This window comes from Microcaecilia unicolor, chromosome 9 (assembly GCF_901765095.1).
Source record: "Microcaecilia unicolor chromosome 9, aMicUni1.1, whole genome shotgun sequence".
In the NCBI taxonomy this organism is placed as follows: Eukaryota; Metazoa; Chordata; class Amphibia; order Gymnophiona; family Siphonopidae; genus Microcaecilia; species Microcaecilia unicolor.
The window spans coordinates 208,759,569-208,781,446 of record NC_044039.1 but is presented as its reverse complement, the minus strand read 5'-3'; the positions used below and the strand labels follow the sequence as shown (position 1 = coordinate 208,781,446).

The window sequence follows — 21,878 nt, the reverse complement described above, 5'->3', positions numbered from 1 at the left end:
ACACCAATTGTATTTCTTCTCTGTTACAGTAATGCCATAACAGATTTCTGTAAGCCGCATTGAGCCTGCAAATAGGTGGGAAAATGTGGGATACAAGTGCAATAAATAAATAAATAAATAAAAGAAAGTCTGAAGTGTATCTATTGAGACTGCTGGGCATTATTTGAAAGTGGACTCTTGCGAATCCCAGGATGGCAATACCCTTCGGCCTACCAGAGATTTTCTTCGGTCCCGGCTTGTGCCCAGTTCATCTGAAGTACAAATTGGTTTTGTGAATCCTGGTCCCAGACACCTGGCCCGGGGAGCTTAGTCGGCAACCATGACTGAAGGGTAAACCAGGTGCCTACTGTCCTTTATAGAATAGAAGCCTAAATATAGGTGCACTGTTATAGAATCGCCCTCTAAAATTACTTCTTGAATCAATAACAAGCCAAGGATTGGAGACACAGGATCTTGGTATCTTGCACCTGCGCTGTAGTACTTTGGACTAAACTGGATAAAACAGATAAAAGAAGAACAGGAAGGCATCAAATACTTTGAGGGCAAATTTTATGGAAACAGTTTTTCTGCAAAATTATGGCTTTCATTCTTTATAAACACAGCTGTAGCCTGCGGAAACAGGAAGTGACTGCCAGCATCTGCAGCAAGACTGTCTGCTCTACTGTAATGACAGAAATGTTCTCTCTCCTTACATCCAAGGCAACAAGCAATTCAAGCTTGAGAGTTCCAAGGGGACAGAAATCCAACCCGTCCCCACCCATCCCCATGAATAATCTCCTCTCTCCCCACCCGTACCTGCGAGTAATCTCCTCTGTCCCCATCCATCTCCATAAAAAAAATAAGAAGTATCTACTTCTGAAGGTTAATCAGCTTTTAATGAGTTTAATGAAAATACAAATGCAAACATCGACAATAACCAGTCAGTCAGGAATATCGGGCAGTTATTTTTTTAATCTGTTCAGAAACAGAAGTCCATCTACAGTAAGAGGTCCTAGCTGTGATCATCTATCCTCGAGAACACGCCCAGCCAATGAAAATGACCAGATGATGTGCTGGCAACAGGCACTCCAAGGACTCGTCTGGCAATTTCAGTAAGATTTTTACACTTAGTTGATTTTGACTCCAGTGATTTCGTCGGTAGTAAAGCACATGGTATCGTTTTGAATGTGAAGACATATTTTGCAAGTAATATTGTCATTACAAATAGATATAAAATATTGAAATAGCTAAAAAAAGAAAATATATATATACCTCAGATATATTTCAAGAAAATGAGGAAGAAGAACAGAGGTGTCCCAAGAAAGTTTCCTCTAGTTTCATCTTCTTATTGGGTTGTTGCAAGACATCTTCTGGAGTGTCAGCTGCTGGCAGTCTATCCACCATCTCTTTCAAGTTGCACAGTGCCTGTGGATCCAGCAAAGCAGTGGTACAATGCAACTGATGAACTGTGAAGTATTTATTCAGCATGTTAAACAGATGGTTTTTCAGTTGTAAGATGTCAGAAGCCTTTTCAGTGAAATGCTTTTGCAGCTTTATTTTTGTAGGTAACACCAGATGCAACGAAAGGCTTTTTTTTTTAGTAGAAAGGCATTTTGTGGCCACATCAGCTGATTCCAAAACTTGAATGACATCAGCCAACAAGTCTTCATTGATATCAGCTAGCAGACGAAAAAACTTTCTATTAAAACCTGGCTCAAGGCTCAGTGTATGGAGATCTGAAAAATGTGTTGCCACTGATTTCAGTGTTAACAGCACACTGTTCCATCATGTTAATACATATTGTTTAAGTGTTGTTACCAGATGATAATTCATTTTTGTTCGTTTTGCCAAGGTCACCAGATCTTTTGAGGTGTCCATAAGTCTGGCTTCCTTAGGCGGCAAACTAGTGCCATATGAATTTGTCTGCTGCGGTCCGTGCGACAAAATAAGATTTAGATTAAGACATGAACATCCAATCCACGTGTTTTCTCGAAAGGCAGCCTTCATATTACTGGCATTGTCTGTAGTGAACATATTGTCTTGATGTTGTTCACAAAACTTATCCAGAATCGTTCACTGTCAGTTTTATATTTTCAGAGGTATGAGTTTTGTCCAGTAATCGAGAAGCCAAGATACGCAATTCAGTTTGCCAGTACAGGCAGTGGCTGTGGCCAGAAGGATGCTAGGCTGCATAGAGAGGGGTATAACAAGAAGAAAGGAAGTGTTTATGCCCCTGTACAGGTCATGTAAGGCCCCACTTGGAATACTGTGTCCAGTTTTGGAGGTCGTATCTTGCTAAGGATGTAAAAAAACTTGAAGTGGTTCAAAGAAAAACAACAAAAATGGTATGGGGTTTGCGTAGCAAGACGTACGAGGAGAAACTTGCTGACCTGAACATGTATAACCTGGAGGAAAGGAGAAACAGGGGTGATATGATACAGACGTTCAAAGATTTGAAAGGTATAAATCCACAGACAAACATTTTCCAGGAAGGTGGTAGAACTAGAGGACATGAATTGAGGTTGAAGGGGGACAGACTCAGGACTAATGTCAGGAAGTATTTTTTCACAGAGAGGGTGGTAGATACCTGGAAAACCCTCCCACAGGAGCTGGTGGAGATGAAAGCGGTAAAGGAATTTAAAAATGTGTGGGATAAACACATAAGTACATAAGTATTGCCATACTGAGAAAGACCAAAGGTCCATCAAGCCCAGCATCCAGTTTCCAACAGTTGCCAATCCAGGTCACAAATACCTGGCAAGATCCCAAAAAAGTACAAAACATTTTATACTGCTTATCCCAGAAATAGTGGATTTTCCCCAAGTCCAATTTAATAATGGTCTATGGACTTTTCCTTTAGGAAACCATCCAAACCTTTTTTAAACTCTGCTAAGCTAACCGTCTTTACCACATTTTCTGCAACAAATTCCAGAGTTTAAGTACATGTTGAGTGAAGAAAGCTTTTCTCCAATTCGTTTTAAATTTACTACTTTGTAGCTTCATCGCATGCCCCCTAGTCCTAGTATTTTTGGAAAGAGTAAACAGAGACTTCACGTCTACCCGTTCTCCATTCATTATTTTATAGACCTCTATCATATCTCCCCTCAGCCGCCTTTTCTCCAAGCTGAAGAGCCCTAGCCGCTTTAGCCTTTCCTCATAGGGAAGTCATCCCATCCCCTTTATCATTTTCGTCACCCTTCTCTGCACCTTTTCTAATTCCAATATATCCTTTTAGAGATGCGGCGACCAGATTTGAACACAATATTTGAGGTGCGGTCGCACAATGGACTGATACAAAGGCATTATAACGTCCTCATTTTTGTTTTCCATTCTTTTCCTAATTTTTTATTTTTGTTACATTTGTACCCCGCGCTTTTCCCACTCATGGCAGGCTCAATGCGGCTTACATGGGGCAATGGAGGGTTAAGTGACTTGCCCAGAGTCACAAGGAGCTGCCTGTGCCGGGAATCGAACTCAGTTCCTCAGTTCCCCAGGACCAAAGTCCACCACCCTAACCACTAGGCCACTCCTCCACTCCATTTTTGATCGTTTTGCCAAGGTCACCAGATCTTTTGAGGTGTTAATAAGTCTGGCTGCCTTAGGTGGCAAACTAGTGCCTAACATTCTATTTGCTTTCTTAGCCGCAGCAGCACACTGAGCAGAAGGTTTCAACGTATCATCAACGAGGACACCTAGATCCCTTTCTTGGTCTGTGACTCCTAACGTGGAACCTTGCATGACATGGCTATAATTTGGGTTCCTCTTTTGCACATGCATCACTTTGCACTTGCTCACATTAAACGTCATCTGCCATTTAGACGCCCAGTCTCGTAAGTTCCTCTTGTAATTTTTCACAATCCTCCTGTGATTTAACGGCTTTGAATAACTTTGTGTCATCAGCAAACTTAATTACCTCACTAGTTACTCCCATCTCTAGGTCATTTATAAATATGTTAAAAAGCAGTGGTCCCAGCACAGACCCCTGGGGAACCCCACTACCTACTCTTCTCCACTGAAAATACTGACCATTTAACCTTACTCTCTATTTTCTACCTTTTAACCAGTTTTTAATTGACAATAGGACAGTACCTCCTGTTTGGAAGGAATGGATTCAAAGAAGCTTAGTGGAGATTAAGTAGCAGCACCGTTAATTGGGAAGCAAAACCAGTGCTAGGCAAGACTTCTACAGTCTGTGCTCTGACTGTGGCTGAATAGATTTAGATGGGCTTCAGTGGAGCTTTTCAGGGGCTTCGACAAATTCAGAAATTTAGAACAAGGACACTGCTGGGCAGACTTCTACCGTCTGTGCCCTGATAATGGCAAGGACAAATCAAGATCAGGTATATATATCTATATCTATATCTATATCTATATATATCTATATATATATATATATATATCTGACCCTCACAGACCACCAGGAAGGAAAAGTACACCCTGGGGAGCATACCTGAACTGCGTAGTGGGGGCAAACGTGCCAGTGGGAGGGGGATCTTGACCCAAGCGGGTTGGGGGAGGGGATGGAATGAAAGAGGCGGAGACTTAAAAATAAGAGTTATGTAGGTCCCGGCCAGTATTCAGCCGGGGCCCGCATAACTGTCTTATTGGAGCCCCAGCTAAATATCAGCTGGGACCGGCATAAGTTCCAGTAGCCAGCCCGCCTGAAATTAGCGCCCGATATTCAGTGCCAGTGCCCGGACATGGCTTGGCACAGAATACTGGAGGCTAATTTAGCTAGCGACGATCAGTGTTTGCTGCCAGCTGAATATTGGCCGGTCCATATGTAACATAGTCCACCGTTAGTTTTGTAGGAAGGTTGCAGTTTTTCCTGAAGCCTAGCTTACTCCCTTTCTCTTCCACAACTCCTTATGTTTCTCATGTTCAAACAAGTAAGGGATGATGTTCAAGAGACGACTGACTTCTTGAAGATGAAATACTAAGCTAGTGCATCTTCCTTGGATCAACTACCACTTGTATGGGTATAACACTGAAATTCTGGAAGAACTTTCACAATTTCTTCCCTGAGAAGCAGCTACATGACAAAACCACAAGCACTGGCTAACAGATCGGTTCATATGAGGTATGTTATATCACTTGTGACACTATAGTCAATAAAGACAAACCATATACAATATGAAATAACAAATGATATAGTGAGTGACATTGCTGTCCGAGATGTGCACACCCTTGTAATTTTTTTTTTAATGTTTATTTATATATTTTAACATACACTTCAAAGTATATTGCTGTAATTTACATATAAACAGTCCCATATCCCCTCCCCCCTCCCTCCCTTCCCCAACTCCCTGCCCGTATGTCTCTTCTATTTTCTGCAATAGTCCCAACACTGCTGCACCCGTGGTTAAGTTTATGATGTATTTCGGTCCTTGCACTTTTAGTGGCGTTCAGAGCTGCGGTGTCATACCCTTGTAATTTTAAAAATAAAAATGACACAGCACCAGGATCAGCTTTAGTTTAATCCTCGTCTTTCACTTCCCAGGTTGGCTAGGGATGCTGCAGAGGTAACATTCCTAACCCCTGGAAGTGTGGGTGGAGGAGGAGAAGTCATTGTCATACTCAAGGATTCAGAACACATGATTACAGGGTTCTGCAAAGAGCCCTACTACATGGCCCCAGCCCAAGACTATCATGAGTTTTGAAAGCTCATGGTATCGTATCCCAGTCCTAATTCCAACTAACCAGCACATACAGAAGTAGGAGGAAACTCCCATGTCAAAAACCTCCACCAAGCTACAGGCACAGAAATGTGATACACCATTGATAGGACAGTGCATTCAAATATGTGGACCAGAATCTTATGGTCAACAAGTAGAGAGGTGTGGTAGCCGTGTTAGTCCACTCTTACAGGTTATCAATAGAAATCAAACAAAATAAAACATGGAAAAGAAAATAAGATGATACCTTTTTTATTGGACATAACTTAATACATTTCTTGATTAGCTTTCGAAGGTTGCCCTTCTTCGTCAGATCAGAAATATGAAACAGTCAACAAGAAAACATGACTAAAAGCAAAGAGAGCATACCCGTTCCATCTCCTGGAGGTAGAGCAGCACAATGTCGCCAGCTTTCTCATAGCACGTGATGATTTCCTGCTCACGGTCCACATTCAGGTTATTTAAAGAGGAAGAATGAGGCAGCTTTTCCAGACACAGGCCTGGAAAGAAATAAAACAGAAGTGTAAAGCAAAAGGTCTCAATTAATTCTTGCCAACCTTCATAACTCTTGAGATTAAAAAACAAACTTCTGTACCAGATACAAAATATATTAACAGCTCACAGCAAACACTGCCTTCAGAAAGGAGTTTTATATGATAAGAAATGCAAAACCATCACTCAGATACACACAGTGTTCACCTCCTATCCAGTAACTTCAAACTGTAATATAGGCAAAAAAAATGTAGTTCCTCCACCCCCTCCCACCAACATTCATGTCTTATTTGGTCCTAAATAACCTAGTTTCCTCCCGTCACATTGGATTCTTCCAGCGATCATCTCACTAAGCCTTTCACTTCACTTTCCTGATTCTTTTAAATCTTTTGGTGGTTTCTATCACAATGCTGCACAATAGCGAAGATACTTACAAGTAGCAGGTATTCTTCGAGGACAGCACACCATATATTCTTACATGTGGGTGACGTCTCCTGCGTCGCCCGGGTCGAAGCTTGAAAAAGCTTTGTATAGCTTTAAGAGTGCATGCAGTACTCCCACTGCATGAGTGCCTTCCTTCCCGCCACGAGACTGCGGGACCTCCAATACAATAAAATAGCAAACAGCCAACTCCAAGGGGAAGTGGGAGGGAATATGAGAATATATGGCCTGGTGTCCTCAGAGAACACCTGCTACAGGTAAAGTATCTTCGCTTTCTCCGAAGACAAGCAGACCATAATTCTAACATGTGGGAATCCCTAGATACCATAATGTGGACTGGCCTAGTGGTTAGAGCACCAGTCTTGAAATCCAGAGGTGGCCAGTTCAAATCCCACTGCCGCTCCTTGTGATCTTGGGCAAGTCACTTAACCCTCCGATTGCCTCACGTACAAACCTAGATTGTGAGCCCTCCTGGGACAGAGAAATATCCAGAGTAACTGAATGTAACTCACCTAGAGCTACTACTGAAAAAGGTGTGAGCAAAATCTAAATAATAAATAAATAAATACTCACCGAAAACAACAAAAGTGGTCAACTGAACCTAGCAACAACGAGGTCAAACACAGATTAACCTAAAAATTACATGCAAACTATGTGAGAGTGCAGCCTGGAAGAGAACAAAATGGGCCTAGATGGGTGGAGTTGGATTCTAGATCACAAACAAATTCTGCAGCACTGTCTGTCCAAACCAACTGTCATGTCAGGCATCCTGCTCAAGGCAATAGTGAGATGTGAATGAGTGGACCGAAGACCAAGTTGCAGCCTTGCAAATCTCTTCAATGGAGGCTGACTGAATGAGGGCTACCGATGCAACCACTGTTCTGACATTATGAGCTGTGACATGACCCTCAAGAGTCAGACGCTCAGCCTAGGCATGAGAGAAAAAAATGCAATCTGCCAGCCAATTGGAAATGGAGCGTTTCCCGATGGTGACCTGTCCAGGATCAAAAGAACAAAAATCTGGGTGGACTGCCTGTAGGGCCTAGTCCACCTCCAAGTAAAAGGTCAATGTTCGTTTGCAGTCCAAGGTGTGACGTGCACTTTCACCAGGATGGGCATGAGGTTTGGGAAAAATGTTGGCAAGACAATCGACTTGTTCAGATGGAACCCCAACACAACCTTTGGTAGGAACTTTGGGTGTGTGTGGATGAAACTTTATATAAGGTGGATCCACTACTAGGGCCTGAAGCTCACTGCCCCTACCAGCTGAAGCAACAGCCACCAAACACAAGACCTTCCAGGTCAAGTACTTCAGATGACAAGAATCAAGTGGCTCAAAAGGCGGTTTCATCAGCTGAGTGAGGACAATGATGAGGTCTCATGACACTGGTGGAGGTTTGACAGGGGGCTTTGTCAACAGCAAGCCTCTCATGAATCGAACAACTAGAGGCTGTCCAGAGATGGGCTTACCCTCTACATGAAGATGATAAGCATTAATTGCACTGAGGTGAACCCTTACAGAGTTGGTCTTGAGACCAGACTCAGAGAGGTGTAGAAGGTATTCAAGCCAGGTCTGGGATGGGACCTAGGGCTTTGCCCTCACACAAGACAGCAAACCCCCTCCATTTGAAAGCATAACATCTCTTCGTGGAATCTTTCCTGGAAGCCAGCAAGACTTTGGAGACACACTTAGGAAGATGCAAGGAAGCAAATTCTAAGCCCTCAACATCCAGGCCATGAGGGCCAGAGTCTGGAGGCTGGGATGCAGAAGAAATTCCTCGTTCTGCATGATGAGGGTAGGAAAACACTCCAATGTTCTTTGGAGGATAACTCCAGAGGAAGAGGGAACCAAATCTGCTGGGGCCAATATGGTGCAATCAGGATCATGGTTCCATGGTTTGCTTGACTTTCAGCAAAGTCTTCCCCACAAGAGGGATAAGAGGATACGCATACTGGAGTCTGTTCCCCCCCATAAGAACATAAGCATTGCCACACTTGGACAGTATGGTCCATCAAAACCCAAATCTTGTTTCCAACAGTAGCCAATCCAGGTTACAAGTATCTAGCAAGATCTCAAAACAGTACATTTTATACTTCATATCCTAGAAATAAGCAGTGGATTCTCCCCAATTCCATCTTAATAATGGCTTATGGATTTTTCTTGTAGGAAGTTATCCAAACCTTTTTAAAACTCAGCTAAGATAACTGCTTTTACCACATTCTCTAGCAACAAATTCCAGAGTTTAATTACACATTGAGTAAAGAAACATTTTCTCTGATTTGTTTTAAATTTACTACTTTGTAGCTTCATCACGTGCCACCTAGTCTTAGTATTTTTGGAAAGAATAAACAAGAAATTCATGTCTACCCATTCCACTCATTATTTTATAAACCTCTATCATATCTCCCCTCAGCCATCTTTTCTCCAAGCTGAAGAGCTCTAGCCACTTTAGCCTTTCCTCATAGGGAAGTCATCCCAACCCCTTTATCATTTTTGTCACCCTTCTCTGTACCTTTTCTAATTCCACTATCTTTTGCGATGTCATGATCAGAATTGCACACAGTATTTGAGGTGCGGTCCCACCATGAAGCGATAAAAAGGCATTATAATGTCCTCATTTTTGTTTTCCATTCCTTTCCTAATAATTCCTTACATTCTATTTCCTTTCCTAGTCACCGCTGCACACTGAGCAGGTTTTCAACTTATCATCAATGATGATACCTAGATCCCTTTCCGGTCGGTGACTCCTAATGTGGAACCTTGCATCACCTAGCTATAAGTTCGTGTTCCTCTTACCCACATGAATCACTTTGCACTTGCTTACATTAAACGTCACCTGTCATTTGGATGCCCAGTCTCCCAGTCTCGTAAGGTCCTCTTGTAATTTTTCACAATCCTCCTGCAATTTAACAACTTTGAAAAACTTTGTGTCATCAGCAAATTTAACTACCTCACTAGTTACTCCCATCTCTAGATCATTTATAAATATGTTAAAAAGCAGCGCTCCTAGGGGAACCCCACTATCTACCCTTCTCTATTGACTGACCACTTAACCCTATTTTCTATCTTTTAATCAGTTTTTAATCCACAATAGAACATTACCTCCTATCCCTTGACTCCAATTTCCTCTGTAGTCTTTTCACGAGGTACTTTGTCAAATGCCTTCTGAAAATCCTATCAACCAGCTCACCTTAATCCACATGTTTGTTCAACCCTTCAAAGAAATGTAGTAGATTGGTGAGGCAAGATTTCCCTTCACTAAATCCATGTTGGCTTTGTCTCATGCTTATGAATATGCTCTGTAATTTTGTTCTTTATAATAGTCTCTACCATTTTGCCTGGCTCACTGGTCTATACTTTCATGGATCACCTCTGGAACCTTTTTTTTTTTTTTTTTTTTTAAATAATCGGCATTACATTGGCCACCCTCCAATCTTCCGGTACCATGCTTGATTTTAAAGGTTTATTACTAACAATAGTTTTGCAAGTTCATTTTTCAATTCTATCAGTACTCAGGGATGAAAACCATCCAGTCCAGGCAATTTGCTACTCTTCAATTTGTCAAATTGCCCCTTTACATCTTCCAGGCTTACAGAGATTTGATTCCGTTTCTTTGACTCATCAGCTTTGAATACCGTTTCTGGCACCGTTATCTCTCCCAAATCTTCCTCGGTGAAGACGAAAGCAAAGAATTCATTTAATCTCTCCGCTATGGCTATGTCTTCCCCGAGTGCCCCTTTTACCCTCTGTCATCTAGCGGTCCAACTGATTCTTTTGCCAGATTCTTGCTTTTAATATACCTAAAAGAGTTTTTACTATGCATTTTTTACTCCAACGCAATCTTTTTTTCAAAGTCTCTCTTTGCCTTCCTTATCAGTGCTTTGCACTTGACTTGACATTCCTTATGCTATTTCTTATTATTTCCAGTCGGATCCTTCTTCCATTTTCTGAAGGATTTACTTTTAGCTTTAATAGCTTCCTTCACCTCATTTTTTAACCATGCCGGCTGTCGTTTGGTCTTGCTTCCTCCTTTTTTAATTGAAATATAACTGGCGTGAGCTTCCAGGATGGTATTTTTGTATAACATCCATGCCTGACGTAAATGTTTGACCTCTGCAGCTGCTTCTCTATGTTATTTTTTTCACCATTCTTCTCATTTTATCATAGCTTCCTTTTTGAAAGTTAAATGGTAATGCATTAGATTTCCTGTGAGTACTTACTCCAGAGTTAATATGAAATCTGATCATATTATGATCACTATTATCAAGCGGCCCTAGCACCATTACCTCCTGCACTAGATCATGCGCTCCAATAAGGACTAGGTCTAGAATTTTTCCTCCACTTGTTGGCTCCTGTACCAGCTGCTCCATAAAGCAGTCCTTGATTTCAACAAGGAATTTTACCTCCCTAGCATGCTCTGAGGTTATACTTATCCAATCAATATTGGGGTAATTGAAATCACCCATTATTATTGTGTTCCCTGGTTTGTTGGCCTCCTTACTTCTGATAACATTTCTACATCTGTATGTTCATCCTGGACAGGTGGATGGTAGTACACTCCTATCACTTTCCTTTTCCTCTTTATACATGGAATTTCAATCCATAGGGATTCCAAGATGCTGCAGAATTTTTAGTCTATTTGATTCAAGGCCCTCCTTAACATGCAATGATACCCCTCCACCAATTCGATCCACCCTATCATTATGATATAATTTGTATCCTGATATAACAGTGTCCAACTGGTTATCCTCCGTCCACCAGGTCTCAGAGATGCCTATTATATCAAATTTTTCATTTAGTGCAGTATATACTAACTTTCCCATCTTATTTGTTAGGCTTCTGGAATTTGCATATAGACATTTCAAACTATGTTTGTTGTTCCTATTTACATCTTGCTCAGCAGATGACCATGATAATTTGCAATCTTGAAATCTGTCTGCTTTTTATTTAAAGACACTTAGAGGGGCATTTTTGAAAGAAACGTCTAAGTCGGAATTTGGACGTTTTACAAAGACATCCAAATTTGGAGACGGGGAGAAGGTCATTTTCGAAAAAAGATGGACGTCCATATTTCTTTTCGAAAATACCAAGGACGTCCTGTGATTTGGACATCCTTTTTTTTGGTCCATTTTCGAACAAAACACATCCAAATACAAGATGTTCACAACAGAGGAGGAGTGGCTTAATGGTTAGTGCAGCGGGCTTTGATCCTGGCAACATGGGTTCAATTCCCACTGCTGCTCCTTGTGACTTTGGGCAAGTCAAATACAGAAAGGGCATTTTTGGATATGACATGCAAGTCTGAATTTGGATGTTTTTTGTAAAACGTCCAAAATCAGAACAGGAAAGGTCATTTTCTACAAAAAAAAAAGTCTACCTTTTCCTTTTGAAAGTGCTGTTTGGAAAAATGTTTTGTGATTTGGGGGAGTAAGGGGAGGTGATCCCCGAGTCTCTCCAGTGGTCATCTGGTCATTTGGGGCACCTCTTGTGTGGAGTAAAGGAGCAGCCTAGTGGTTAGTGCAGCAGACTACTCCTGGGGAAGTGGGTTCTTCAATTCCCACTGCAGCTATTCGTTATAAAAACAGGTCTAGCTGAAAACGTCTAAGTTTAAGTCTTGGACGTCTTTGTTTTGTTCCATTATTGTGAAAGACGTCCATATCTTAGGAACGCTCAAGTCCCGCCTTGAGCACGCCCCCCCCCCCCCCCGGCACGCCCCCTTGAGATTTGGATGTCCTTCTGACGGACTTCAGAGAAAGACATCCAAAAAGAGGTTTTAATAATACTGATTTAGACGTTTCTGTGAGATAAACGTCCAAATGCTGACTTATACACTTTTTGGATGTCTATCTCTTTTGAAAATGAGCCTGCTGGTCTACTATGGTCTCTATTGCAACCTCACTATTGGGATACCCTATCTTCCCTGTTTTGTCTTTGAAAGATACCTTGTTTCAAACCATGATTATCGGCCTTCCCCCAGTTTCTAGTTTAAAAGCTGCTCTATCAACTTTACAAATGCCAGCAGCCACCCTAGTTAAGGTGGAGCCTATCATTCCGGAATAGGCTCCTCTTTCCCAAGAAGCCCATTCTTTACAAATCTAAAACCCTCCTCCCTGCACCATTGCCTCATCCTTGCATTGAGACTCCAGAGCTCTGCCTGTCTTCTGGGCCCTACACATGGAACAGGGGAGCACTTCTGAAAACACAAAACTGTTCAGATCGATCATGGTTTATGACGAACAGTTTATAACTCTTTTAGGGGGGTCTTTTACTAAGACACAGTAGCGTTTTTAGCTCACAGTAGAAATCAGCTGCCCACAGGAATATAATGGGTGTCTCGGTGTTTACCGCCAACTGATTTCTACCGTGAGCTAAAAATGTTACAGCAGCTTAGCAAAAGACCCCCCTTAGTGTAGAAAATGATCATTCTACACTACAGTTTGTTGCCAAAAGTAAATAAAAACATTAGTAGCACAACACTGATGTTTGGATAGCCTGAGTGAATGTTTTTTTCTTCCCTAAATATGTTTGCCCAAGGTCAGATCTGAGGTATTTTCATCACAGGTTGTCATAGTGGATAGATAAGCCTGGAAATCAAGGCATTCTTCCTAATCCAATGAGTAGCAGATCAACAAATATTGTGCTTTCTCTGAAATAACTGATGTTTCCATGCTGCAAATTTTTGGAAGAAACACAAAAAGATCTGCAGATTACTTATAAGCTTTAATATGCCAAATTAATTCATATTTCTATCTACTGAATACAGAGAAAAAGGTATTTCCATTAAATTTGTCCCTGTCAATTACATTTCATTGCCCTGCATTTCAAAAAAATGATTTTCTTTTTCTTCTCTTCTATGTATATTCTGACAAAGCATAAAAATTCATTACATTTTGTTCAAGCTTATCAATCTATTTGCTTTTGCACATATCAGACACAAATATAACCCATAAATTGTAAAACTCTACTACAGCATTTGTAGTGGCCTAGTGGTTAGGGTGGTGGACTTTGGTCCTGGGGAACTGAGGAACTGAGTTTGATTCCCACTTCAGGCACAGGCAGCTCCTTGTGACTCTGGGCAAGTCACTTAACCCTCCATTGCCCCATGTAAGCCGCATTGAGCCTGCCATGAGTGGGAAAGCGCAGGGTACAAATGTAACAAAAATAAAAATAAAAAAATAAAAATATCAATGTTAACACTGAAAATCTTTTGGCTAATCTCACCAAATCTCCCCAGTACTATGTTCCAAAAAGTATATATGAAAGCTACTTCAAGTTCATGGAATCGGAGGTAGGGTATTATTATGGATTAAGAACTGGTTGAAAGATAGGAAGCAGAGAGTAGGATTGCGTGGCCAGTATTCTCAGTGGAGGAGGGTAGTTAGTGGGGTCCCGCAGGGGTCTGTGCTGGGTCCGTTGCTTTTTAATGTATTTATAAATGACCTAGAGATGGGAATAACTAGTGAGGTAATTAAATTCGCCGATGACACAAAATTATTCAGGGTCGTCAAGTCGCAGGAGGAATGTGAACGATTACAGGAGGACCTTGCGAGACTGGGAGAATGGGCGTGCAAGTGGCAGATGAAGTTCAATGTTGACAAGTGCAAAGTGATGCATGTGGGTAAGAGGAACCCGAATTATAGCTACGTCTTGCAAGGTTCCGCGTTAGGAGTTACGGATCAAGAAAGGGATCTGGGTGTCGTCGTCGATGATACGCTGAAACCTTCTGCTCAGTGTGCTGCTGCGGCTAGGAAAGCGAATAGAATGTTGGGTGTTATTAGGAAGGGTATGGAGTCCAGGTGTGCGGATGTTATAATGCCGTTGTATCGCTCCATGGTGCGACCGCACCTGGAGTATTGTGTTCAGTACTGGTCTCCGTATCTCAAAAAAGATATAGTAGAATTGGAAAAGGTACAGCGAAGGGCGACGAAAATGATAGTGGGGATGGGACGACTTTCCTATGAAGAGAGGCTGAGAAGGCTAGGGCTTTTCAGCTTGGAGAAGAGACGGCTGAGGGGAGATATGATAGAAGTGTATAAAATAATGAGTGGAATGGATCGGGTGGATGTGAAGCGACTGTTCACGCTATCCAAAAATACTAGGACTAGAGGGCATGAGTTGAAGCTACAGTGTGGTAAATTTAAAACGAATCAGAGAAAATTTTTCTTCACCCAACGTGTAATTAGACTCTGGAATTCATTGCCGGAGAACGTGGTACGGGCGGTTAGCTTGACGGAGTTTAAAAAGGGGTTAGATAGATTCCTAAAGGACAAGTCCATAGACCGCTATTAAATGGACTTGGAAAAATTCCGCATTTTTAGGTATAACTTGTCTGGAATGTTTTTACGTTTGGGGAGCGTGCCAGGTGCCCTTGACCTGGATTGGCCACTGTCGGTGACAGGATGCTGGGCTAGATGGACCTTTGGTCTTTCCCAGTATGGCACTACTTATGTACTTATGTACTTATTTAATTCAGCCCACAATCCTGAAGCATTACACTGTGTAACAGCGTTTTCTGCTGAATCACTCAGAATTTTTTTTTATAAAGCTATTAGTATTTCTTTCCATGAATTACCTAACCTTTTCCAAGCATTTTCATTAAGTGGCCAACATGTTTCTGCTAAGCTCTTCACAACACTTTTAAACTGGATATGAGAAAGAAAAACAGTCCATCACTGTGCTGATAATTTAAAGAAAGCATTTAAAAATGTAGCAGCACATTTTGTTTATTTATTTATAGCACTTGCTAACTTGCTCAATCCCAAATGTTCTTGGCGGTTTACAAAAGTAGCATACATAATTAACTCATACATAAAATATAAAAAACACAAACATAATAAAAGATCCTCCCCATCAAACCTCTCACACTATCAGGCTTATTTTCGAAAGAGAAGGACGCCCATCTTTCGACACAAATCGGAAGATGGGCGTCCTTCTCACAGGGCCGTCCAAATCAGTATAATCGAAAGCCGATTTTGGACGTCCCCAACTGCTTTCCGTCGCAGGGATGGCCAAAGTTCACGAGGCGTGTTGGAGGCGTAGCGAAGGCGGGACTTGGGCATGCCTAACACATGGACGTCCTCAACCCATAATGGAAAAAAAAAGGGCATCCCCGATGAGCACTTGGACGACTTTACCTGGTCCTGTTTTTCTTACGACCAAGGCACAAAAAGGTGCCCGAGCTGACCAGATGACCAGCAGAGAGAATTGGGGATGACCTCCCCTTACTCCCCCAGTGGTCACTAACCCCCTCCCACCCTCAAAAAAAATCTTTAAAAATATTTTGTGCCAGCCTCAAATGTCATACTCAGGTCCATCACAGCAGTATGCAGGTACCTAGAGCAGTTTTAGTGGGTGTAGTGCACTTCAGGCAGGCGGACCCAGGCCCATCCCCCCTACCTGTTACACTTGTGGTGGTAAATGTGAGACCTCCAAAACCCACAAGAAACTCACTGTATCCACATGTAGGTGGCCCCCTTCACCCGTAAGTGCTATGGTAGTGGTGTACAGTTGTGGGTAGTGTGCTTTGGGGGGATCAGCACACAAGGTAACGGAGCTATGTACCTGGAACCAATTTATGAAGTCCACTGCAGTGCCCTCTAGGGTGCCCGGCTGGTGTCATGGCATGTCAGGGGGACCAGTGCACTACAAATGCTGGCTCCTCCCATGACCAAAGGGCTTGCATTTGGTCGTTTCTGAGATGGGCGGGTTTCCCCGCCCTCCATCAGGATGTTTTGTGAGCACATCATCAGCAAAACTTGGGTGTCCCTTTCGATTATGCCCCTCATTGTGTAAAAGCGTTTCCTGAAGAATAAAAATACTCTGAGCTACCTTTAAAAACACAGGTTGGCAGATAAACATCTCTCATTCTGTACTATATGCTTGTTGAAACAAGAAGGCCTTGAGTCCTTTCTTGAAAGTAAACATGCTCTGAGCCGCTCTTAAAGATGCTAGTAAACAATTCCACAAAAATGGACTCATCACCCTAAAGGTTCCACTCCTAGGTGGTTTAGAAATTCTCTGCATGGTAGCAATTAACAGCAAGACAGAATCAGTGATAGCTTTAAACAACAACAGTAACAATTTATACTTAACCTGTTGTTCAATGGGTAACCAATGCGACTGTTGTAAAATTGGTGAAATGTGATTATAACGTGAACAACATGAAAGTAGTCTAGCCACTGAATTCTGTGTAATTTGTAGAGTCCTCACAGTATATTTCGGTAATCCTATTAGTAACCCATTACAGTAAGCAAAATAGGGAACGATGAAGCTCTGAATCACAGTGCGAAAATTGGAAGCAGTAAGTAGCTCTTTCGATCTACGAACTCTTCTCAGTTTACAAAACACCACTTGAATAATGCTCATTGAGGAATCTAATATAACTCCAACGTTACAAATTTTATTCACAACTGGAATAGAGCATTCAGGGATATCTTCAGACAGATAATTTGGTAATAAAAAAATCTGTGTTTTAGTCATATTTAATTTTAGTTGATTACCCATCATCCACTGGTGAACAGCATTCAGACACAGAGAAAGCTTATTAAAAGCAGAGTTTACTCCCTGTTCAGTCCGAATAAGAAATTGAATATCATCAGTGTATTATATCGTAACTTTAAACAATGCAACAGTCGACAAAGGGATAATAAAAGCATGTGTTCTGGTGCTTGCAGGGGCAGAGGGAGAAAGTACTACTACTACTATTAAACATTTCTATAGCGCTACTAGACTTACACAGCGCTGTACAAATGAACATGAAAAGACAGTCCCTGCTCAACAGAGCTTACAATCTAAATTGGACAGACGAACAGACAGCTAGGGGTGGGGAAATTGCAGTGGTAGGGGTGATAAGTGAGGGTGTTGAGTAAGAGAGTCATGGTTAGGAGTCGAAAGCAGTAGCAAAGAGGTGGGCTTTAAGCCTAGACTTGAAGACAGCCAGAGACTGAGCCTGACGTACCGGCTCAGGGAGTCTATTCCAGGCATAGGGAGCAGCGAGATAGAAGGAACCGAGCAGGGAGTTAGCAGTGGGGGAGAAGGGGGACGACAGGAGACATTTACCCAGCGAACGGAGTTCACGGGGAGGAGTGTAGGGAGAGATGAGAGCGGAAAGGTACTGAGGAGCTGCGGTGATTTAACCAGAGCTGACATTGTGATGTCATAATGCCTCAGTCCACCAATGCCTAAGAGCCAACCTCATCAGTGATGTCACAATGGCTTGACTGTCCTATACTTGGCTCATACTACTACTACTACTATTAAACATTTCTATAGCGCTACTAGACTTACGCAGCGCTGTACAAATGAACATGAAAAGACAGTCCCTGCTCAACAGAGCTTACAATCTAAATTGGACAGACGAACAGACAGCTAGGGGTGGGGAAATTGCAGTGGTAGGGGTGATAAGTGAGGGTGTTGAGTAAGAGAGTCATGGTTAGGAGTCGAAAGCAGTAGCAAAGAGGTGGGCTTTAAGCCTAGACTTGAAGACAGCCAGAGACTGAGCCTGACGTACTGGCTCAGGGAGTCTATTCCAGGCATAAGGAGCAGCGAGATAGAAGGAACGGAGCCGGGAGTTAGCAGTGGGGGAGAACGGGGACGACAGGAGACATTTACTCAGCGAACGGAGTTCACGGGGAGGAGTGTAGGGAGAGATGAGAGCGGAAAGGTACTGAGGAGCTGCGGTGATTTAACCAGAGCTGACATTGTGATGTCATAATGCCTCAGTCCACCAATGCCTAAGAGCCAACCTCATCAGTGATGTCACAATGGCTTGACTGTCCTATACTTGGCTCATACTACTACTACTACTATTAAACATTTCTATAGCGCTACTAGACTTACGCAGCGCTGTACAAATGAACATGAAAAGACAGTCCCTGCTCAACAGAGCTTACAATCTAAATTGGACAGACGAACAGACAGCTAGGGGTGGGGAAATTGCAGTGGTAGGGGTGATAAGTGAGGGTGTTGAGTAAGAGAGTCATGGTTAGGAGTCGAAAGCAGTAGCAAAGAGGTGGGCTTTAAGCCTAGACTTGAAGACAGCCAGAGACTGAGCCTGACGTACTGGCTCAGGGAGTCTATTCCAGGCATAGGGAGCAGCGAGATAGAAGGAACGGAGCCGGGAGTTAGCAGTGGGGGAGAAGGGGGACGACAGGAGACATTTACCCAGCGAACGGAGTTCACGGGGAGGAGTGTAGGGAGAGATGAGAGCGGAAAGGTACTGAGGAGCTGCGGTGATTTATCCAGAGCTGACATTGTGATGTCATAATGCCTCAGTCCACCAATGCCTAAGAGCCAACCTCATCAGTGATGTCACAATGGCTTGACTGTCCTATACTTGGCTCATACTACTACTACTACTATTAAACATTTCTATAGCGCTACTAGACTTACGCAGCGCTGTACAAATGAACATGAAAAGACAGTCCCTGCTCAACAGAGCTTACAATCTAAATTGGACAGACGAACAGACAGCTAGGGGTGGGGAAATTGCAGTGGTAGGGGTGATAAGTGAGGGTGTTGAGTAAGAGAGTCATGGTTAGGAGTCGAAAGCAGTAGCAAAGAGGTGGGCTTTAAGCCTAGACTTGAAGACAGCCAGAGACTGAGCCTGACGTACTGGCTCAGGGAGTCTATTCCAGGCATAGGGAGCAGCGAGATAGAAGGAACGGAGCCGGGAATTAGCAGTGGGGGAGAAGGGGGACGACAGGAGACATTTACCCAGCAAACGGAGTTCACGGGGAGGAGTGTAGGGAGAGATGAGAGCGGAAAGGTACTGAGGAGCTGCGGTGATTTAACCAGAGCTGACATTGTGATGTCATAATGCCTCAGTCCACCAATGCCTAAGAGCCAACCTCATCAGTGATGTCACAATGGCTTGACTGTCCTATACTTGGCTCATACTACTACTACTACTATTAAACATTTGTATAGCGCTACTAGACTTACGCAGCGCTGTACAAATGAACATGAAAAGACAGTCCCTGCTCAACAGAGCTTACAATCTAAATTGGACAGACGAACAGACAGCTAGGGGTGGGGAAATTGCAGTGGTAGGGGTGATAAGTGAGGGTGTTGAGTAAGAGCGTCATGGTTAGGAGTCGAAAGCAGTAGCAAAGAGGTGGGCTTTAAGCCTAGACTTGAAGACAGCCAGAGACTGAGCCTGACGTACCGGCTCAGGGAGTCTATTCCAGGCATAGAGGGAGCAGCGAGATAGAAGGAACTGAGCCGGGAGTTAGCAGTGGGGGAGAAGGGGACGACAGGAGACATTTACCCAGCGAACGGAGTTCACGGGGAGGAGTGTAGGGAGAGATGAGAGCGGAAAGGTACTGAGGAGCTGCGGTGATTTAACCAGAGCTGACATTGTGATGTCATAATGCCTCAGTCCACCAATGCCTAAGAGCCAACCTCATCAGTGATGTCACAATGGCTTGACTGTCCTATACTTGGCTCATACTACTACTACTACTATTAAACATTTCTATAGCGCTACTAGACTTACGCAGCGCTGTACAAATGAACATGAAAAGACAGTCCCTGCTCAACAGAGCTTACAATCTAAATTGGACAGACGAACAGACAGCTAGGGGTGGGGAAATTGCAGTGGTAGGGGTGATAAGTGAGGGTGTTGAGTAAGAGAGTCATGGTTAGGAGTCGAAAGCAGTAGCAAAGAGGTGGGCTTTAAGCCTAGACTTGAAGACAGCCAGAGACTGAGCCTGACGTACTGGCTCAGGGAGTCTATTCCAGGCATAGGGAGCAGCGAGATAGAAGGAACGGAGCCGGGAGTTAGCAGTGGGGGAGAAGGGGGATGATAGGAGACATTTACCCAGCGAACGGAGTTCAGGGGGAGGAGTGTAGGGAGAGATGAGAGCGGAAAGGTACTGAGGAGCTGCGGTGATTTAACCAGAGCTGACATTGTGATGTCATAATGCCTCAGTCCACCAATGCCTAAGAGCCAACCTCATCAGTGATGTCACAATGGCTTGACTGTCCTATACTTGGCTCATACTACTACTACTACTATTAAACATTTGTATAGCGCTACTAGACTTACGCAGCGCTGTACAAATGAACATGAAAAGACAGTCCCTGCTCAACAGAGCTTACAATCTAAATTGGACAGACGAACAGACAGCTAGGGGTGGGGAAATTGCAGTGGTAGGGGTGATAAGTGAGGGTGTTGAGCAAGAGAGTCATGGTTAGGAGTCGAAAGCAGTAGCAAAGAGGTGGGCTTTAAGCCTAGACTTGAAGACAGCCAGAGTCTGAGCCTGACGTACCAGCTCAGGGAGTCTATTCCAGGCATGGGGAGCAGTGAGATAGAAGGAACGGAGCCGGGAGTTAGCAGTGGGGGAGAAGGGGGACGACAGGAGACATTTACCCAGCGAACGGAGTTCACGGGGAGGAGTGTAGGGAGAGATGAGAGCGGAAAAGTACTGAGGAGCTGCGGTGATTTAACCAGAGCTGACATTGTGATGTCATAATGCCTCAGTCCACCAATGCCTAAGAGCCAACCTCATCAGTGATGTCACAATGGCTTGACTGTCCTATACTTGGCTCATACTACTACTACTACTATTAAACATTTCTATAGCGCTACTAGACTTACGCAGTGCTGTACAAATGAACATGAAAAGACAGTCCCTGCTCAACAGAGCTTACAATCTAAGTTGGACAGACGAACAGACAGCTAGGGGTGGGGAAATTGCAGTGGTAGCGGTGATAAGTGAGGGTGTTGAGTAAGAGAGTCATGGTTAGGAGTCGAAAGCAGTAGCAAAGAGGTGGGCTTTAAGCCTAGACTTGAAGACAGCCAGAGACTGAGCCTGACGTACTGGCTCAGGGAGTCTATTCCAGGCATAGGGAGCAGCGAGATAGAAGGAATGGAGCTGGGTTAGCAGTGGGGGAGAAGGGGGACGACAGGAGACATTTACCCAGCAAACGGAGTTCACGGGGAGGAGTGTAGGGAGAGATGAGAGCGGAAAGGTACTGAGGAGCTGCGGTGATTTAACCAGAGCTGACATTGTGATGTCATAATGCCTCAGTCCACCAATGCCTAAGAGCCAACCTCATCAGTGATGTCACAATGGCTTGACTGTCCTATACTTGGCTCATACTACTACTACTACTATTAAACATTTGTATAGCGCTACTAGACTTACGCAGCGCTGTACAAATGAACATGAAAAGACAGTCCCTGCTCAACAGAGCTTACAATCTAAATTGGACAGACGAACAGACAGCTAGGGGTGGGGAAATTGCAGTGGTAGGGGTGATAAGTGAGGGTGTTGAGTAAGAGAGTC

At 43.3% G+C, this 21,878-nt stretch overlaps 1 protein-coding gene across 2 annotated transcripts in view; it reads right to left on the bottom strand.

Annotated features, from left to right (window-relative positions):
• The window catches only part of TTC7B (tetratricopeptide repeat domain 7B), a 513,408-nt gene that overhangs the window by 422,964 nt on the left and 68,566 nt on the right, over nucleotides 1-21,878 (bottom strand). For both annotated transcript variants that reach the window (XM_030214578.1, XM_030214579.1), the window contains exon 4: nucleotides 6,024-6,154. In XM_030214578.1, the coding sequence (XP_030070438.1) occupies nucleotides 6,024-6,154 (131 nt within the window). The remainder of the gene's footprint in view (nucleotides 1-6,023; nucleotides 6,155-21,878) is intronic.